Source organism: Scyliorhinus torazame, chromosome 8 (genome assembly GCF_047496885.1).
Source record: "Scyliorhinus torazame isolate Kashiwa2021f chromosome 8, sScyTor2.1, whole genome shotgun sequence".
Lineage (NCBI taxonomy): Eukaryota > Metazoa > Chordata > Chondrichthyes > Carcharhiniformes > Scyliorhinidae > Scyliorhinus > Scyliorhinus torazame.
The window spans coordinates 55,388,204-55,409,951 of NC_092714.1; the positions used below are offsets into that span (position 1 = coordinate 55,388,204).

At 49.6% G+C, this 21,748-nt stretch overlaps 1 protein-coding gene across 2 annotated transcripts in view; it reads left to right on the forward strand.

The window, feature by feature from the left end:
* Positions 1 to 21,748, forward strand: part of LOC140427849 (E3 ubiquitin-protein ligase DZIP3-like) — a 173,247-nt gene that overhangs the window by 16,517 nt on the left and 134,982 nt on the right. For both annotated transcript variants that reach the window (XM_072513632.1, XM_072513631.1), the window contains exons 2-3: positions 20,461 to 20,549; positions 21,285 to 21,428. In XM_072513632.1, coding sequence (XP_072369733.1) covers positions 20,461 to 20,549; positions 21,285 to 21,428 — 233 coding nt within the window. The remainder of the gene's footprint in view (positions 1 to 20,460; positions 20,550 to 21,284; positions 21,429 to 21,748) is intronic.

Here is a 21,748-nt window from a genome sequence, read left to right on the forward strand (position 1 = left end):
CCGGGCTACCAGGGACGCAAAGGCCAGAATACCGGCCTCTTTCGCCTCCTGCACTCCCGGCTCCTCTGCCACCCCAAATATTGTGAGCCCCCAGCCCGGTTTGACCCTGGATCCTACCACCCTCGACACCGTCCAAAATTCCTCCAGCTCTGGGCATGCCCAGAACATATGGGTGTGATTTGCTGGACTCCCTGAGCACCTAACACACCTGTCCTCACCCCCAAAAAACTGGCTCATCCTTGTCCCGTTCATGTGTGCCCTGTGCAGCACCTTAAACTGTATGAGGCTGAGCCTCGTGCACGATGAGGAAGAATTCACCCTCCCTAGGGCATCTGCCCACGTCCCTTCCTCAATCTCTTTCCGAGATCTTCCCCGCTCCCACCGACCCCCCCCCCCCCCCCCCAACACTCCCTGAGAGCACCCTGTCCTGTACTGTGTGTGGCAGTAGCCGCAGGAATTCCACCACCTGCCGTCTGGCAAACGCCCTTACCTGTAAGTACCTGGAGGTGTTCCCCGGGGGGAGCCCGTACTTCTCCTCCACCTCACCCAGGCTCACAAACCTCCCGTCCACAAACAGGTCCCCCAACTTTCGTATCCCTGCCCTTTGCCACCCAGAAAACCCCCCACCTGATCTTCCTGGGGCGAACCGGTGGTTCCCCCGTATTGGGGCCCGCGCCGAGGCCCCAACTTCCCCCCCCTGTGCCGCCTCCACTGCCCCCAAATTTTGAGGGCAGCCACCACCACCGGGCTCGTGGTATACCTCGGAGGGAGCGGCAGCGGCGCCGTTACCAGCGCCCCCAGACTCGTACCCACACAAGACGTCTCCAGCCTCTTCCATGCAGCCCCCTCCCCCTCCATCACCCACTTGCGCACCATCGTCGCATTGGCGGCCCAGTAGTACCCACAGAGGTTGGGCAGCGCTAGTCCTCTCCTATCTCTACTCCTCTCCAGGAACACCCTTCTCACCCTCGGAGTCCCTTGCGCCCACACAAACCCCATTATACTCCTGTTAACTCGCCTGAAAAAAGCCTTTGGGATAAACACGGGGAGGCACTGGAACAGGAACAAAATCCTTGGGAGCACCGTCATTTTGACTGACTGCACCCTACCAGCCAATGACAGCGGCAACGCGTCCCACCTCTTGAACTCCTCCTCCATTTGCTCCACCAGCCTTGTAAAATTAAGCCTATGCAGGGGCCCCCAGCTCCTGGCCACCTGGACCCCCAAATACCTGAAGCTCTTCTACGCCCTTTTTAGTGGAAGCTCACCAATCCCCCTCTCCTGGTCCCCTGGATGAACTACGAACAGTCCGCTCTTCCCCATGTTGAGCTTGTACCCCGAAAAAGTCCCCGAATTCCCTAAGAATCCTCATTCCCTCTGGCATTCCTCCCACCGGGTCCACCACATACAGCAGCAGATTGTCCGCATAAAGTGACACCCTATGCTCCTCCCCACCCCGCACCAACCCCCTCCAGTTCCTTGACTCCCTCAGTGCCAGAGCCAGGGGTTCAATCGCCCGTGCAAAGAGCAGGGGGGACAGGGGACACCCCTGTCTCGTCCCTCGGTGCAGCCAAAAGTACTCGGACCTCCTCCTGTTTGTGGCCACACTCGCCATCGGGACCTCATACAACAGCCTAACCCACCTGACAAACTCCTCCCCCAACCCAAACCTCTTCAGCACCTCCCACAGGTACCCCCACTCTACCCTATCGAAGGGTTTTTCAGCGTCCATCGCCACCACTATCTCCGCCTCCCCCTCCCTCGCCGGCATCATGATAACGTTCAAAAGCCTCCGCACATTCGCGTTCAACTGCCTCCCCTTCACAAACCCCGTCTGGTCTTCATGGATGATCTGCGGCACACAATCCTCAATCAAAGAACAAAGAAATGTACAGCACAGGAACAGGCCCTTCGGCCCTCCAAGCCCGTGCCGACCATGCTGCCCGACTAAACTACAATCTTCTACACTTCCTGGTACCGTATCCCTCTATTCCCATCCAATTCATGTATTTGTCAAGATGCCCCTTAAATGTCACTATCGATCCTGCTTCCACCACCTCCTCCGGTAGCAAGTTCCAGGCACCCACTACCCTCTGCGTAAAAAAACTTGCCTCGTACATCTACTCTAAACCTTGCCCCTCTCACCTTAAACCTATGCCCCTTAGTAATTGACCCCTCTACCCCGGGGAAAAGCCTCTGACTATCCACTCTGTCTATGCCCCTCAGAATTTTTTAGACCTCTATTAGGTCGCCCCTCAACCTCCTTCGTTCCAGTGAGAACAAACCGAGTTTATTCAACCGCTCCTCATAGCTAATGCCCTCCATACCAGGCAACATTCTGGTAAATCTCTTCTGCACCCTCTCTAAAGCCTCCACATCCTTCTGGTAGTGTGGCAACCAGAATTGAACACTATACTCCAAGTGTGGCCTAACTAAGGTTCTATACAGCTGCAACATGACTTGCCAATTCGTATACTCAATGCCCCGGCCAATGAAGGCAAGCATGCCGTATGCCTTCTTGACTACCTTCTCCACCTGTGTTGCCCCTTTCAATGACCTGTGGACCTGTACTCCTAGATCTCTTTGACTCTCAATACTCTTGAGGGTTCTACCATTCACTGTATATTCCCTACCTGCATTAGACCTTCCAAAATGCATTACCTCACATTTGTCCGGATTAAATCCATCTGCCATCTCTTCCCCCAAGTCTCCAAACAATCTAAATCCTGCTGTATCCTCTGACAGTCCTCATCGCTATCCGCAATTCCACCAACCTTTGTGTCGTCTGCAAACTTACTAATCAGACCAGTTACATTTTCCTCCAAATCATTTATATATACTACAAAGAGCAAAGGTCCCAGCACTGATCCCTGTGGAACACCACTGGTCACAGCCCTCCAATTAGAAAAAATCCTTGTGGCTAAAACCTTCGCTAGCACCTTGGCCTCTGCATTTAAGAAGGAAATCGGTCTGTAAGACCCACATTGCAGGGGATCCTTGCCCCACTTCAGGATCAAGGAGATCAGTGCCCGGGACATCGTCGGGGGCAAAGCCCCCCCTCCCTTGCCTCATTGAAGGTCCTGACTAACAGCGGGCCCAACAGGTCCATATATTTTTTATAGAATTCGACCGGGAAACCGTCCGGCTCCGGTACCTTCCCGCCTGCATGCTTCCTATCCCTTTGATCAGCTCCTCCAGCCCAATCGGGGCCCCCCAATCCCGCCACCAGTCCTTCTTCCACCTTTGGAAACCTCAATTGGTCCAGGAAGCGGCCCATCCCTCCCTCCTCCCGTGGGGGCTCGGATCGGTACAATTCCTCGTAACAGTCCCTGAAGACCCCATTAATGCCAACCCCACTCCGCACCACACTCCCTCCCCTGTCCTTAACTCCCCCGATCTCCCTAGCTGCATCCCGCTTCCGAAGCTGATGCGCCAGCATCCGGCTTGCCTTTTCCCCATACTCGTAAATCGCCCCATGGGCCTTCCTCCACTGCACCGCCGCCTTCCTGGTGGTCACCAGGTCGAATTCGGCCTGGAGGCTACGCCTTCTCCTCAACAATCCTTCCTCGGGCTCCTCCGCATACCTCCTGTTTACCCTCACCATCTCCCCCACCAGCCTCTCCCTCTCCCCCCGCTCCCTCCGCTCCTTGTGGGCCCTAATGGAGATCAGCTCTCCCCTCACCACTGCCTTCAGCGCCTCCCATACCATCCCCACTCGGACCTCCCCGTTGTCGTTGGTCTCCAAGTGCCTCTCTATACTTCCTCGGACCCGCTCGCTCACCTCCTCGTCCGCCAACAGCTCCACCTCCAAGCGCCACAGCGGGCGCTGGTCCCTCTCCTCCCCCATCTCCAAGTCCACCCAATGCGGGGCGTGGTCCGAAATGGCTATTGCCGAATACTCAGTATCCTCTACTCTCACTATCAGCGCCCTACTCAAAATGAAAAAGTCGATTCGGGAATAAGCCTTATGGACATGTGAGAAGAATGAAAATTCCCTAGCCCCCGGCCTTGCAAATCTCCAAGGGTCCACCCCTCCCACCTGGTCCATAAAACCCCTCAGCACTCTAGCCGCCGCCGGCTTCCTACCCGTCCTAGACCTGGAGCGACATACACATGTTGGGGCATGTTCCGGGGCATACACATTGACCAGTACCACCCTCTCTCCCTGCAACTTACCATTACGTACCTACCGCCATTATCTGCCACAATGCTCGACGCCTCGAATGACACCTTTCCCACCAAGATCGCCAGCCCTCGATTTTTGGCATCCAGCCCCGAGTGAAACACCTGACCTACCCACCTTTTCATCAATCTTACCTGGTCTGCCACCTTCAGGTGTGTCCTGGAGCATAACCACATCCGCCTTCAGCCCCGTCAGGTGCGCGAGCACGCGGGCCCACTTAACAGGCCCATTCAGTCCCCTTACAGCCCAGGTTATCAGCCGGATCAGGGGGCTACCCGCCCCCCTCCCCACCCGACGAGCCATGACCCCTCCTCGGCCAGCCACACGCCCGCACCCCACACCCGGCCCGTTCCCCACAGTGGCAGACCCCCGTCTCGACACCCCCCACTCTCCCCAGCTCCTCCTTGACCATAGCGTCACCGAGCTGACAGAGAAAAACACAGAGAAAAAGAAACCCGGAGCAATGCAAAGGCTCCCCCCTTGAAAAAAAAACATAACATATCAACCGCAGTCCCCAATCGCCCATCCCGACCCTCAATCTGTATCCAACTTCTCGACCTGAACAAAGGCCCACGCCTCCTCCGGAGACTAAAAATAATGGTGCCGGTCCTTGTAGGTAACCCACAGTCGCGCCGGCTGCAACATGCCAAACTTCACCCCCTTCCTGTGCAGCACCGCCTTCGCTCGATTGTACCCGGCCCTCCTCTTCGCCACCTCCGCACTCCAGTCCTGGTATATTCGAACCTCCGCGTTTTCCCACCTGCTGCTCCTCTCCTTCTTGGCCCACCTGAGCACACACTCCCGATCGACGAACCGATGGAACCTCACCAGCTCCGCCCGCGGAGGCTCATTAGCCTTGGGCCTCCCCTTCAAGCTCCAGGCGCCAGCACTCCCCTTCAAGCTCCAGGGGCCCCTGGAAGGACCCCGCTCCCATCAGCGAGTTCAACATGGTGACCACATAGGCCCCCAGGTCCGGCCCCTCCGGGAGGCCTAGAATCCGCAGATTCTTCCGCCTCGACCGATTCTCCATCTCCTCGAACTGCTCCTGCCATTTCTTGTGCAGCGTCTCGTGCGCCTCCACCTTTACCGCCAGGCCTAAGATCTCGTCCTATTGTCAGAGATCTTTTGTCGAGCCTCGCGAATCGCCACCCCCTGGCCGTCTGTGTCTCCAGCAGCTTATCAATAGAAGCCTTCATCGGCTCTAGCAGGTCCGCTTTAATCTCTCTGAAGCAGCGCTGGATACCCTCCTGCTGCTCCTCTGCCCACTGCATCCACGCTGCCTGGTCTCCGCCCGCCGCCATTTTTTTCTTCTTCCCTCGCACCTTCTTCGGGTCCACCACCACCTTTTTTGTCGCCCCGCTCCTGGTTGAAGCCATATACTGACAGGGAGCTGTTATAAACTCCTTCCCACACCGGGAAACGTCGAAAAAGTTCCGTTGGGGGCCCTGAAAAGAGCCCAAAGGTCAGTTTTTGCGGGAGCCGCTGAATGTGCGACTTAGCTCCGCATAGCCGCAACCGGAAGTCGACCAGCTACCAAGCATGTTTGACATGAACTCGGTTGGCCTCCTCCCTTCTTTACCCTCTGGTAATCCAGCAATCTGGAGGTTTTGGCGCCAAGACCTGTTTTGTTGGTCATCTATCTTGGCCTTCAGTGTCTTTTGGGTCACTACCAACCTTGTTTTTTTGGCCTCGAGCGAGGTGATTCATTTGTCTTGCTCCGTGATGGCTTTGTCCACTTCCCGGATCGTCGCTCCTTGAGTCTCCAGCTGTCGTTACACCTTGTCCATCGTTCCACACATGAGGCCAGCAGGGTCTTCATTTCTGTCTTCATCACTGACATTAGGTCCTCTTTTACTGCCTCCCTATGCTTTTGGAGTTATATTGATGTGAACTCCATCAGCTGCTCCGTCGAAGACTGGAACGGGAATGGTGATTCTGCTGGGTCCACCAGATTTGCGTTGTTACGAGGGTCCCCTGGCTCCGATGTTGGGGTCTTTCTCTCTCTGATTTTGCTTCCCTTGCGATCTGTCTGGTGTTTCGCCGGCTCCCAAATTGGGTGAGTTATTGATGGGGGGGTGGTTGGTTGGTTTTTTACAGATTTGGTGCCCATTCCTCAGGTCAAAAAGGTCCAACGAACGGTTGGAGCCACCTTTCGTGTGACCGCTCAGCTCATTGCCGCTCCCGAATTCCTGATTTTTCCTATTTTAAATTAATTCTAGTAGCAAGGTATTTTCGTCTTTTAAAAAAATAATCGAAGGTTATTTATTATCTTGCTTTCCTTGGATGTTTGAACACAATGGGCTGGATTCTCCGATTTTCAGGCTATATCTACGACTGGAAATTCGCCTCAAAACGGCCACCGATCCACCGTTTTGCTGGGGGCTAGCATGCAGACAGCATAGAGCACCCGGCTCCAGCTGCCGATATGGCTGGAGAATTGCCAGGTCCATGGCCGCGCATGGGCACAGCAGCGGCCTGCAACGGTATCGCCGCACGACATGGCGCTAGCCGCGCACAGACCCGGCCTGCCAAATAATGGCCCCCCTTTGGCCGGCTTGCAATCCCCGGACCACCCTGGACGGCGGTGCCCGTTCCGGAACCCCATTCATTGGCCCACAGTGGGGTAGCACGGCGATGGAGCGGCCCACACCGCTCCAACTGCTGATTCCGGCCTGAACCCGGCGCCGCGGGGTCTGCGCATGCGCGGTTGGGCCGGCGCCAATTACCGCATGTGCAGTGGCCTTCTTCCCCGCGCCGGCCCCGACGCCAAATGGCGCAGGGCTACAGGAGCCGGTGCGGAGGAAAGGAGGCTGGGGGGCAGAGAGGCCGGCCCGCCGATTGGTGGGCCCCGATCGCAGGCCAGGCCACTACGGAGGCCCCCCCCAACAGGCCGCCCCTGGACCCTTTGATGCCGAGGTCTCGCCGGCTCAGAGGATGTTAGAACGGCGCCGGCGGGACTCGGCTTTTTGATGACGGCCGCTCGGCCCATCCGGGCCGGAGAGTCGGCGCATAGCCATTTTCACAAAGTATGATCACCCAGTCCATAATATCCAGGATCCTCATACTTGTACTGAATGTGACAGCTGCCATGCATGACACAGTACCTGCATTGCGATATTATAAATCTATAGGGTCATTAAAAAATATAGACTTTCAAAATTATTCAATATGTCTCCTCGGTGCTATCAGACCGTTTTGTGGATTAAACCATGTGGTCTCTTGAGGCAAATAATTATTTTCTGATATTGACTCACTGGTTTCGACCAGTCAATGAAAGAAATTCCATCAATATCTGTATTGTAAAAACGAAAGTTTGCCTAGTCAAATGTAAAATTTGGCTACTATTTTGTGAATTAAACGATGTTATCTATCGAGGGCTAAAAATATTTTTTTCTGATACTGACTCACTGGCCAAGCAATAAACAGAACTACATATGAGAGGTATGGTTAGTAAATTTGCACATGACAGAAAAATGGCGAGGGGGAAATCCTTAAAATGCAGGACGATATAGACGGGCTGGTTGGGTGGCCGGAGCAGTAACAAATGGAATTTAACCCTGAAAGTGTGAGGTGATACATTTTGGGAGGACTAACAATGCAAGGGCAGGCACAAAGAACAAAGAAAGAAATGTACAGCACAGGAACAGGCCCTTCGGCCCTCCAAGCCCGTGCCGACCATACTGCCCGACTAAACTACAATCTTCTACACTTCCTGGGTCCGTATCCTTCTATTCCCATCCTATTCATATATTTGTCAAGATGCCCCTTAAATGTCCCTATCGTCCCTGCCTCCACTACCTCCTCCGGTAGTGAGTTCCAGGCACCCACTACCCTCTGCGTAAAAAAACTTGCCTCGTACATCTACTCTAAACTTTGCCCCTCTCACCTTAAACCTATGCCCCCTAGTAATTGACCCCTCTACCCTGGGGAAAAGCCTCTGACTATCCACTCTGTCTATGCCCCTCATAATTTTGTATACCTCTATCAGGTCGCCCCTCAACCTCCTTCGTTCCAGTGAGAACAAACCGAGTTTATTCAATCGCTCCTCATAGCTAATGCCCTCCATACCAGGCAACATTCTGGTAAATCTCTTCTGCACCCTCTCTAAAGCCTCCACATCCTTCTGGTAGTGTGGCGACCAGAATTGAACACTATACTCCAAGTGTGGCCTAACTAAGGTTCTATACAGCTGCAACATGACTTGCCAATTCTTATACTCAATGCCCCAGCCAATGAAGGCAAGCATGCCGTATGCCTTCTTGACTACCTTCTCCACCTGTGTAGCCCCTTTCAGTGATCTGTGGACCTGTACTCCTAGATCTCTTTGACTTTCAATACTCTTGAGGGTTCTACCATTCACTGTATAATGAATGGTAGAATTCACTGCACAATGAATGGTAGAATGCTAGGATGTACAGAGAACCAGAGGGAACTTGGGGTGCATGTAAAGATCCCTAAAGGCAGAAGGACAGGTAGATAAGGTGGTTAAGAAGGAACATGGGATACTTGTCTTTATTAGCCGAAGCATCGAATATAAGAGCAAGGAGATTATGATGGAGTTGTATAAACCACTCATAAGACCACAGATAGAGTACCGTGTGCAGTTCTGATTGCCATACTATAGGAAGGATGTAATTGCACTAGAAAGGGTGCAGAGGAGATTCACCAGGATGTTGCCTGAGCTGGAGCATTTCAGCTATGAAGAGAGGCTGTCCAGGCTGTCGTTTTCCTTCGAGAAAAGAAGGCTTGATTGAGGTGTACAAAATTATGAAGGACATAGAAAGATAAGAAGTAACTTTTCCTCTTAGAAGAGGAGCCAATAACCTGGGTGCATAGATTTAAGGTAATGGGCAGGAGATTTAGAGGGGATTTGAAGAAAACATTTTCACCCAGAGTGTGGTGGGAATCTGGAACTCGCTGCCTGAAAGGGTGGTAGAGGTGGAAACCATCACAACATGTAAGAAGCATTTAGATGAGCATTTGAAACGCCACAGCATACAAGGCTAATGACCAAGTGCTGGAAAATGGGCTTAGAACAGATAGATGCTGGATGAGTGGTGTAGACACGATGGACGCAAGGGCCTCTTTCTGTGCTGTAAAACTCTGGGGGGCCACTTTTTATGCCCACGTTCGCTGTGAGTGTGAACAGAGACACGGGCACAAAATTTTGTGGAGTTGGGAACCACTATTCCCGCCGCCATGATCTCGATTCCCATTTCCCCACTCTTCACTGGTGCCATAATGAGGTTCCCACCCAGGAACCTCATTTAAATATGTTTTAATGAATTGGCGTATCATTTAAAGGGCTGACTCGTGCATGAACCCCCCCCTCCAATCAGGCAGTTCCAGCCTCTGCAGAGGGCAGTGCCAGGAGCGGGCGTCCAGATCAGTTGGGAATGTGCAACGAGTCCTGGATGTTCCCATACACCAGTCACTAAAGATAAGCATGCAGCTACAGCAGGCGGTAAAGGAGGCAAATGGCATGTTGGCCTTCATAGCGAGAGGGTTCGAGTACATGAGCAGTGATGTCTTGCTGCAATTAAACAGGGCCCTGGTGAGGCCACACCTGGAATATTGTGTGCAGTTTTGGTCTCCTTATCTGAGGAAGGATGTTTTGCTACAGAGGGAGTGCTGAAAAGGTTTAATAGACTAATTCCTGGGATGACAGGACTGACTAGCTCACCCTTCAATTAGGTGCTGTCACGTAAATTTAAGGTGTCACCTTTTGTTGCCCATGATCAAACATCTTTGTATGTGGATGTATGGATTTTCTTACCCTTGGAGTAATTGCCTCAATTTAAATAACTCATCAGCAAGCTTTTATATCTTTTAAATGAAGACATGTTAGTTTACTTCCCATTTACGTGCCCCAGAGGTTAATTGAGACATGGGACAGGATTCCCCGACCCCCCGCCGGGTCGGAGAATCGGCGGGGGGGCGGCGTGAATTCCGCTCCGACGACGGCTGCTGAATTCTCCGGCGCCGGTTTTCGGGCGGGGATTGCGCCTTGCTGGTCGTTGGCAGTGGTCCCCCCGGCAATTCTTCGGACCCCAATGGGCCGAGCGGCCACCCGTTCCTGGCCAGTCCCGCCGGCATGAAATGGACATAGTCCATCCCGGCGGGACCTGGGTTGTCGGCCTTCTAGCGGGGTCCTCGCGGGGGGGTGGGGGGGGGGGGGACCGGCCCTGGTGCCCACCGATCTGCGGGCGGGCCTGTGCTGTGGGGGCACTCTTTTCTTCCGTGCCGGCTTCTGTAAGGCTCCACCATGGCGGGCGTGGAGGAGAAACCCCCTGCGCATGTGCAGGAAACCCGCTGGCGGTCCTGCGCATGCGCCAACTCGCGCCGGCCGGCGGCGGCCCTTCGGCACCGGTTGGCGCTGCATCAACCCCTCCAGCGCCAGTCTAGCCCCTGGAAGTGCGGCGGATTCCGCAACTTCCGGGTGGCCCGACGCCGGAGTGGATCACGCCGCTCTTGGCGCCGGTACGGGCCACCCCGCCAATTCCAGGAGAATCCCGGCCGTAATGTCTCATTCACACGGCTCATCCATGGCATCACACACACACGAGAGAAATAGAAAATAGGAGGGGAGTCATTTGGCCCTTCGAGCCTGCTCTGCCATTCATTCATGGCTGATCATCCAAATTAATAGCCTAATCCCGCTTTCCCCCATATCCTTTGATCCCCTTCGCCCCAAATGCTATATCTAACTGATTCTTGCAAACATACAATATTTTGGCCTCAGCTACTTCATATGGTAACAAATTCCACAGGCCGACCACCCTCTGGGAAAAGGAATTTTTCCTCATCTCTGTCCCAAATCACTTACCACATATCCTCAGATTGTGACCCCTGGTTCTGGACACACTCACCATCGGGAACATCCTTCCTGCATCTACCCAGTCCAGTCCTGATAGAATGTCAGAGGTCTCTATGAGATCCACATTCATTTTTCTGAACGCCAATGAATATTATCCAAACCAAATCAATCTCTCCTCATAGTCAGTCCCACCATCCCTGGAATCAGTCTGGTAAACCTTCGCTGCACTTCCTCTAGAGCTAGAACACCCTTCCTCAGATAAGGAGACCAAAACTGTACACAATATTCCAGGTGTGTCCTCACCAAGGCCCTGTATAATTGCAGCAAGACATCCCTGCTCCTGTACTCGAATCCTCTCTCAATAAAGGCCAGCATACCATTAACCTTTTTTTTAAATTTAGAAAACCCAATTCTTTTTTTCCAATTCAGGGGCACTTTAGAGTGGCCAATCCATCTACCCTGCACATCTTTGAGTTTTGGGCGTGAGACCCATGCAGACAAGGGGAGAATGTGCAAATCCACACGGATCAAACCCAAATTAGTTCATCCACTTTATTGCGAATGCTCCGCGCGTTAAGACACAATGCCCTGAAGCTTGTCTTTTTAATATTACTAGTCCCGCTCCCAATATTTTTCACTGTGGCCCTGTTTGAATCTCGTGATTTATCTGCCTCTTTTTTAAATTCCCCTTTCTGTCTTTTGTTTTTGTCCTTATTTCCTCCTCCTCTGACTCCTTGCATAGGTTCCCATCCCTCTGCCATATTAGTTTAAACCCTCTCCAACCACTCTAGCAAATATGACATCAGTCCCGGTCCTGCCCAGATGTAACCTGTCCAGTTTGTATTGGTCCCACCTCCCCCAGAACCGGTTCCCAATGGCCAAGGAATCTGAAACCCTCCCCCTCATACCACCTCTTCAATCATGTATTTATCCGATATATCCTGCTATTTCTACTCTGACTTGCCCGTGGCACTGGTAGTAATCCTGAGATCATGACTTTTGAGGTCCAACTTCTCAACTTTCTTCCTAACTCCCTATTTCTGCTTTTAGGACCTCTGGTCGTTGGTACCAATGTGTACCGTGACTACTGGCTGTTCACCCTCCCCCGCCAGAATGTTCGGTAACTGCTCTGAGACATCCTTGACCGTAACACTAGGGAAGCAACATACCATCCTGGTGTCTCGTTTGCGGCTGCAGAAACTCCTATCTATTCCCCTTACAATTGAATCCCCTGTAGCTATTGCATTGACATACTTTTTATTCCACCCCCTGCAGCAGAACCAACCGTGGTGCAACAAATTTGGCTGCTGCTGCTTTCCCTTGAGAGGTCATTCCCCTCAACAGTATCCAAAGCGGTATAACTGTTTTGCAGGGGGCATGGCCACAGGAGATTCCTGCACTGCCTCCCTAGCTCTCTTGTTCTGCCTGGTGGTCACCCATTTTCTTCCTGCCTGTGAAGTCTGAGCCTGCGGTGTGAACACCTCTTTGTACATGCTGTCCACAACACTCTCAGCTTCGGGGATGCTCCACAGTGTCCCCACCCGCCGTTCCAGCTCCGAAACCCGGGCTTCCAGAGCTGCAGCTGGAGACATTTCCTGCACACATGCTGGTCCCGGGCACTGGAAATGTCCCCGGCATATTGGAAATCCTGATGTGGAAGGTGACATTGTCTTTTCAGATACGATGGAGAAACTGGGAGAACTAGGGTGCAGATTAGAAACAAATGTTTTCCTCTTCAATAGGTTGCCTAAGATCTTGTATGATTCAACTGAATATCCTGTGGGCGTGAGTCCCATGTCAAACTTAATTATTTGGTAATTAACTTAAAAATTGCAGTTTGGGGTGGAAGAAGGTAAGTTTTGGACCAGCTTTCAAACAGGGTTCATACACGCTCTGCTTGCAGCTGCAACTTGTTAATTAGATAACTGGCTGAAACCAGTTTTCAGAGGCTAGAGTCGGACAGCATAAAAATGGGCGATGTTACAGCACTGACTTTGGGCTGCATTAGAATGCTAAAGTGGGAGTTTTGTGACTGAGGGAGTTCGGTGAGGAGGGAGCACGGTCCTTTCGTTTCCTACCTGTCCTCAAAGACCGTGAGGGGTCCTGGGAGTTTACAAAGAGTGCAACTGACTGGTGAGTAAGCCCTGGGGTATTAATTTTTAAACAAGATTGAATTGTAAGTCATTGTTTTATCAAGGGTAGGGACTTTGTTGACTTATTTTTAAAAATATAATAGTCTTCTAAAGTTTTAAATTTAAAGGGTTTAGTCATGGCAGGAGAACTCAAAGCCGTGTTTTACTCCATGTGGGATCCGGGAACATTTCCAGTCCCCGGGACCAGCATGTGTGCAGGGCGAGTCCAGCTGCAGCCCAGGTTTCAGAGCTGGAACAGCGGCTCGGGCCACTGTGGAACATTAGCGAGTCTGAGAGCATCATGGACAGCACTTTTAGAGAGGTGGTCACACCACAGCTGAAGAGACTTGAGGAACGAAGGGACTGGGTGGCCACCAGGCAGTCCAAGAAAAACAGGCAGGTAGTTCAGGAGTCCCCTGGGGTCTCGCACTGCCAGGTTGAGGGGGATCATGTGGCGAGTCGGTCTTTTAATAATATGCAAATTCATTAAAACATACTTCATAGAATCCCTACAGTGCAGAAGGAGGCTATTTGGCCCATTTGAGTCTGCACCGACCCTCTGAGAGAACACCCTACCTAGACTCCCGCCCTATCCCTGTAACCCTACCTAACCTTTTGGACACTAAGGGGCAATTTTGCCTGGCCAGTACACCTAATCTGCATATCTTTTGACTGTGGCAGGAAACCGGAGCACCCGGAGGAAACCCACGCAGACATGGGGAGAACGTACAAAGGAATAGTGTTTCACAACTCTCACTGAGGCATTAGTAGAATAGAGAAACTGCAGGATGGAGCTTAAGAAAGCAATTAGGAGAACAAAGAGGGGATTTGAGAAAGCTCTGGCTGCTAAAAGTAGGGAAAATCCCAAGATATTCTATAAATCTTCTAAAATTTGGGCAGCACAGTAGCACAAGTGGATAGCACTGTGGCTTCACAGCGCCAGGGTCCCAGGTTCAATTCCCGGCTTGGGTCACTGTCTGTACGGAGTCTGCACGTTCTCCCCGTGTCTGCGTGGGTTTCCTCCGGGTTCTCCGGTTTCCTCCCATAGTCCAAAGACGTGCAGGTTAGGTGGATTGGCCATGCTAAATTGCCCTTAGTGTCCAAAAAGGTTAGGAGGGGTTATTGGGTTACGGGGATAGGGTAGAAGTGAGGGCTTAAGTGGGTTGGTGCAGACCCGATGGGCCGAATGGCCTCCTTCTGCACTGTATGTTCTATGTTCTAAATATATCAATGGGCAGTAGATAACCAGGGAAAGAGTAGGGCCCGTTAGGCACCAAGGGCAAAACCTGTGGGTGGAACCAAAAATTGGTAGGATTGAACGAATACTTCACATCCTTTTCTTCACCGAAGAGAATGAGGAGGTAGATATGGAACTCTGGGAGAAAGACTGAGGTTCTTAAGCAAATTGTTGTAGGGTGTTGGCAGGCTTAAAAGTGGACAAATCTCCAGGTTTGGATGAATTGTGTCCCAGGATGCTGTGGGAGGCGAGGGAGGAGATTGGAGGGGCTATGACCCAAATTTTTAATTCCACTCTGGCGACGGGGGAGGTGCCAGAGGCCTAGAGAACAGCTAATGTGGTCCTACTATTTAAGAAAGGTTGTAGAGTTAAGCCAGCGAACTACAGACCACGGAGTCTCACGCCAGTGGTAGGGAAACTATTGGAGAAAGCTCTGAAGGAGAGAATCTATCTCCACTTGGAGAGGCAAGATTTGATTAGGGATAGTCAGCATGACTTTGTCAGAGGAATGTCATGCCTAACAAATTTGATTGTTTTTTTGAGCATGTGACCAGGTGTGTAGATGAGGGTAGTGCAGTTGATGTAGTTTACATGGATTTCAGCAAAGCCTTTCACAAGGTCCCACATGGGAGACTTATTAAGAAGGCAAATGCACATGGGATACAGCGTGATTTGATAAAGTGGTTAATAATTGGCTTAGTGTGGGAGGCAGAGGATGATAGATGGCTGCTTTTGTGACTGGAAGCCAGCTTTCAGTGGTGTACTACAGAGATCTGTGCTGGTCCCCTATTGTTTCTCACTGATATAAACAACAAAGATGACTATGTGAGAAGTGGGATCAGTAAGTTTGACCGAGTGGTTGAGTGTGTTGGGTTACAGGGGGATTTTGACGGGATGTTCAAATGGGCAGAAAAATGGCAGATTAATTTAACCCTGAAAAGTGTGAGATGATACACTTCGGAAGGAATAATTTGACAAGCTAGTGTTCAATGAATGGCCCGACACTGGGAGGTTCCGAGGAACAAAGGGACGTTGACGTGTTTGTCCATAGATCTCTGAAGGCAGAAGGGCACGTTAATGTGATGGTGAAAAAGGCAAATGGGACACTTGCCTTTATTAATCGAGGCATAGATTACAAAAGCAGGGAGGTCGTGTTGGACTTTTATGGAACTTTGATGAGGGCACAGCTGGAGTACTGTGTGCAATTCTGGTCGCCACATTATAGGAAGGATGTGATTGCACTGGAGGGGGCGCGAGGCAATTCACCAGGATGTTGCCTGGGATGGAACATTTAAGTTTTGAAGAGAGGTTGGAAAGGCTTGGGTTGTTTTCGCTGGAGCAAAGAAGATTGAGGTGCGATATGATTGATGTATACAAGATTGTGACGGCATGGACAGGGTGGATAGGGAGCATCTGTTCCTCTTAGGTGAAGGTTCAGTTAGGGACACAAATTCAAGGTCAGGGCAGGAGGTTTTTTGGGGAGGGGTGGAATTTAAGGAAAAACGTTTTTACCCAAAGGGTGTTGCACTGCCTGGGAGGGTGGTGGATGCGGGCTGCCTCACATCCGTTAAAAAGTACCTGGATGAGGACTTGGCACGTCATAATATTCAAGGCTATATGCTAAGTGCTGGCAAATGGGATTAGGTAAGCAGGTCAGGTTTCTTTTATGCGCGGAGCAGATTCGGTGGGCCGAAGTGCCTCTTCGGTACTGTATTATTTTATGAGTGCATTTAGCCGGGTGTCTCCTGGCCCTGGCATTGTCGAGAAAGACCCCGCTATCTATTGGGATTCTCTTTTATTTCGGGACCTCAGCGGGGGACTCCGGCCGAGGTTGCATTTTGTCTCATTTGATGCACTGAGGAGCTCCATTCCACTCGTGATCCCTCATCACGACCTACTGGACCCCCCCCCCCAACTTACCTATAAAGGGGTCATCGAACCCCCATACCTCAACTAATAAGGGCATGGCACCCCCTGGCCCGATCTGCGGCGCAGGCAAAATGCCACCTGGGCACCTTGGTATTGCCAGCCTGGCACCCTGGTCATACCTCTGCTAGCCTGGCAGTGCCATCTGGGCACCTTTGCAGTGCCCAGCTGTCATTTCCAAGGTGCCCAGGTGCCATCAGGGGTGCCTGGGTATAACCCAGGGGCAGCCGATCACCTGGGAGACTAGCGGCTCACTTTAGTATGCAAATATGCCAAATACGGATCTCGCCCATTGTGGGCATGACCCAGAGCAGACGTGTCACAATAACCCATTAGTTCTCTCGAGGCGTGGCTAGCCTGGTAAATCCCGAAAGAGGCCTCTCCCGGAATCTACCAGCTGCGTCGTGTCCTGATTCCGGTGGGATGCGGCTGGTTGATTGCACCCTATGTGTAAGGTGCTAGGAACCAGACATGACTCAGTGGTAGCACTATTGCCTCTGCACTGTAAGGTTCCAAGTTCCACACCAGGGATTGAGCACAGCACCTAGGCTGACCCTTCGGTGCCATACAACCAGAATTCTACAGTATCAGGTGCTAACTTGCAGATGAGATGTTAAACCAAGGCTCTGTCCTTCCCCATAACTGGATTTAAAAGGAAATTTCATTGAAGGACAATGGAGTTTACCCTGGGTCTCTGCCAGCATTCATCCCTCAATGAATTTCACTAAAATGGGTTGGCATAGAATTTACAGTGCAGAAGGAGGCCATTCGGCCCATCGGGTCTGCACCGGCCCTTGGAAAGAGCACCCTACTTAAGCCCACATCTCCACCCTATCCCCGTAATCCCACCTAACCTTTTGGACAGTAAGGGGCAATTTAGCGTGGCCAATCCACCAACCTGCACATCTTTGGACTGTGGGAGGAAACCGGAGCACCCGGAGGAAACCCACGCAGACACGGGGTAAAAGTGCAAACTCCAGACAGACAGTCACCGAGGCCAGAATTTAACCCAGGACCCTGGAGCTGTGAGGCAGCAGTGCTAACCACTGTGCCACCGATTTAGCAGTAAGAATAATGGTGAGGATATTGGTGCTCACTTATTATAGAGTAAATCGGGCAGCAATCTCCAGTGTCCAAATTTGCACAGTAAAATATGGAAATAAAGAGCTGCTGTCTTTAGTTGAACTGTTCTTCTGCAAGCTTTGATACATCAGTACCTTGCTGATAGACTCAGTATTCATTTACAGGAGGTGGTGGTGCGCTACAGTTCACACACGGAGCCAAGTTGCTATGCCAACATGCACTTTTACATGCATATTGTAGTCTGGAGATATGTGAAGTGATGGTGGCGGCTTTATTCTTTTCATTACATGACTGTTCAGGAATCTCTCCTGCCCTTACCATCTGCCATTGAGAAGCTTTGTAAGGATTTGTAGATTGATACTCGGCGTGTTTGACCAAGTCATGAATGCACCTTCCTTGGTCATCATATCATGGGATGGGAGCGTACCTGGAGCTTCTGGCTTAGAGGCTACCCACTGTGCAACAAAAGTTGCGGTACTTATACACTAAACACACCAGAAATGGTTAGGGCTGATCCATTGAAGTGAATTTTCAACAACATAATAGATAAATCTTAATTGCTGCCAAACAACACCTTTGTCGTTGAAAATTTACTTTTATATGTGTGATGTCTCATTCCTACAGATTTTAATTATTGTTAGAGATTTTGTAATTAAAAAAAAAACTTTGTATCAATCTCATTTCTCTCTTAGATACATCTTCATTCTCTTTCACTTTGCTTTCTGCACATGATTTTGCAACGAATGAAGTACTCTAATTGACTCTTCATGGTTTAAATTCTTGCATGTTTTAATAAGAATTCTTAAGTCTGTTTGGTTGAAGAGACATGAGTGGAATTTAGTGTAGCCTGCTAGAATGGGCAAGATGGTGTATGGACCTAGAGAATTGGGTAGGAGACTTTGCGCCTGACTCACGACAGTGGGAAAACAGTCCCACATTTAGTGAGTAGCAGGAAGGGCCGGTAGCAGCAGGGATGCAATTAGGCTTGTTAATGAGCCCCGTAAAACCAATTATCCTGAGCCCAGCGGGATTTACTGGTGGCTCAAGGATTATATGACACTCGCATGAATCTCCAGTGCCTCCAGAAAGCTACCAAGGAAACTCTGGTTTATCAATGGCCATTAGGGGCTCCCTCATTCAATAAATTCATGTGAGCAGTAAGAAGGGTGTGTGTGACAATACTGACGCTGTTGGGGGAGGCCATTAGGATTATAACATTTAATTGGGGGGGGGGGGGGGGGGTTTAGTTTCTGTGTCCAGAATTTTAAACTGATATTTTTTGCAATGATTTTCAATTTGCATGATTTTCAATTTGCATGATTGCTGCCTACCAGTGTCATGTGAATCTTGGGTTATGTGGACAACGTGAGCACTAATGATCAATTTAACTGGCACCGTTAGCTTGATTTTCCCCAGAAATACCATCCAACCTGATCTTCAGAAACTTTAGAATTCTATTTTAACACAAGTAGATTTCCTCTGATTCCATGGAGTTAATAGGATTTCATTTTCTAAAATTTAGATTTGTATTATAAACCTGTTACTCAGTCATTTAAATGGAATAAACTGAGATTAGGCCCCCATGAGGTACCTGCTCTGCGGCATGGGGATTATAAGATTCCTCGTCTCATTTATTTTCCATATTGTTCTTATCTGCTTTTAGCCAAAGTGAAGGCAACCACATCTGATGGTTATGTGGACACAGTATTGTATTTAAAATCAAACCTGAACTGTAACCCACACGGTATACCAGCACATGATCACGACTCACACATGAGGAATCGCTAATTGACTGAGCTATGAGAGGGTTGATGATACTGAAGGAACCAAGTCTCTCCTTCAGTAGAATAGGCCTGAAATTCTGCGGAGTGGCAATCAGAATCTACCTCAAAATCAAGCCGATCCTTTCCAACTCAGGCCAGGTGGGAACTGTGTTAGGCAGCGCACTCTTGAGGCCTTCGGTCAAAGGCTGTAGATGGAGAGAGGGAAGCTACACCGCCTGTTTTCTTTAATGGTGTCTGCTGCCTTTAGGCAGGTACATTTAAAGGTCGAGCCACTTTCAGAAGCCATGGAAAAGATAGGTTTGTAAGATAAGTGTGTAGAATCTAGGAGTGGGGAGGTTGAGGTTGGTCAGTGGGGAGGGTCAGGTGGTCAGTGGGGGAGTGGGGATGATCGGTCAGGTGCTATCGGATCAGTGGGTCGATTGGTCAATGGCAGGATTGGGGGGAGGATTGTGTGGCCAATCAGGGAGTTGGGTGATTGTGGATTGTGGGTCGAGTTGTTGTGATTGGGAGTTTGGCTGAGAGGATGTGAGAACTTTCCAGGTGCGTTCCTCAGCTACAACATTGAAAGTTACGGACATTAGCTCCAGAATATCTGACATAACAAATTAATAATTAATCAGCGTGTAAATTTGAATTATAAAGATCCTCCAAATATTGACTGTAATTTAAAAAGAACTTGACAGGACATGTGCCAAAGCAAAGTTTTAGGTGGGGCATAAAATTGAAGAAAGCAGTGGGGAGTTTTCTTAAAGGATGAAACCTTTTGCTTTGAATGTTGATGACACAATGGGGACGTGTTTGGAATCGAGGAGCGGCTGGGAAACCTATAAAAATGGCTTCCTGTTTTACACCAATGCTAATCCTGCTCATGGCCAGGCATTGCTCACATTGCCAAGGCTGAAGGCAGCCCTATCCACGTTGGGCCATGCTGATTGGACCTCCAGACACTGAAACCCTGATGCTGTCTCTAATTGTAAGGGACTCCCGAAGGTGGTTTATTGGTTGGTTGCCTCCAGGAAGATTGCTCTGTTGTCCCTGTTCCTGATTTGCAATTCGTCCCGAAGACAGGATAGTTATGCTAGAGGTAAAGTTTAGCCCCTTTTGGACACCAACACCTTGTTGGAAAGTAGAGACTTTTTGCCATCGCCTCCCAGCCAACTGACCTTTCAGGAGGAAACTTTGGGGAAATTATGTTCTACTCTGGAATTTCCCCATGCTCAGAAAGTCTATAACTACTGAAGCAGTAGAACTGAAGTAGCTTTTGACTGAGCTGTTTTTCTGATCTTCTGATTGTACAGAGTTTGCAAAGGTTGATGCCACAACTGGTCAAGACGAACACTGTTTCAAGATGGGTCCTGAGGCTGAAGACAAACTAACTTGTTTAGAGGTAGGTTGGATTTCCATTTTTCATTTTTAGCGATTTATACTTCAAAGGTGAAATAAAATGATAAAAATATGCCCCAGATTAGTTGACATCTTTGGAGAGCAATAGCAGACTGATATTTCAAATGTTTTATAATTTTCCGGAAGTCCTGATGGATTTTCTGAGTTGCTGAATACTTAGCCTCGCCATTACAAAAACTTTTTTTCCCCCCACTTCTGTAACATCACCTGCCTCGGCCTATCTGCTAGCAAAATCTCAACTTGGCTTTTATCATGTCCAGACTTGAATAAACCAGAACTCTACTGGACAGTCTTTCACCCTCCATAAACTTCAGCTCGTCAAATTCTGGAACAAGCATGTGCTTTCAACAATCCAAGCCTTACAATTTGCAATTTTCTCTCTAAATTTCTCTGCTGAGCTCTCTCTCTCTCCTTTCAAGTCCTTCCTAAATATCCGTTGCTTCAACCAAGCTTTTAGTTCCTCTTTTATTATCTCCTCCTCGTGTTCAGCATCATTTTCTTCTGATTATGTTTTTATGAAGTGCCTTGGGATATTTTTCTCTGTTAAAGGTGCTATTTAATTCCAACTTGCTGTTGCAATTGCTTTGTAGTTTCTAGGTTTTATTACTCGGTTTGTAAGAATGGTATAGAATTGACAGACTTATTTTTGCATTGAAAGTACTATTCTTCAAAGAAAATGAGGACAGTTATATTCATTGATTCTGATGTATTTTCTAAGGTGGAGAGTGACCATGTTGAAGGACTGTCCAGAAACAGTTTATTAGACATAAACCAGAAGCTTGGTTTCTTCCCAGCAATGAGTACTGATGAAAAGATAAAGCAATTCCAAACCTTCCTCACAACTGTACTGATAAATGATTTGGTGAGTATTAATGTCAAACAAAAAAAAAATCATATTCAGTTATTTTACTGTGCACAACACTGCCCAGAGTACAGAGAGTATATGTCGTTATAATGAAATTAAACTGACAGAGTTGTGGTTCTTGGTAACACAAAGTATACTGCTTTATCGTCGTAATGCTCCTTGAACTCTGTTATAAAGAAAGGCCTATGAAAATAAGTGCCAAGCATAGGAAACATTTACCAAAGGAACTGATAACTTGTCCATGTGTCATTCATCCCAGTGTCATTCTGTTCATATTAAATGTACAATTGGGACAAAACAAAAATGTTAGAAATTTG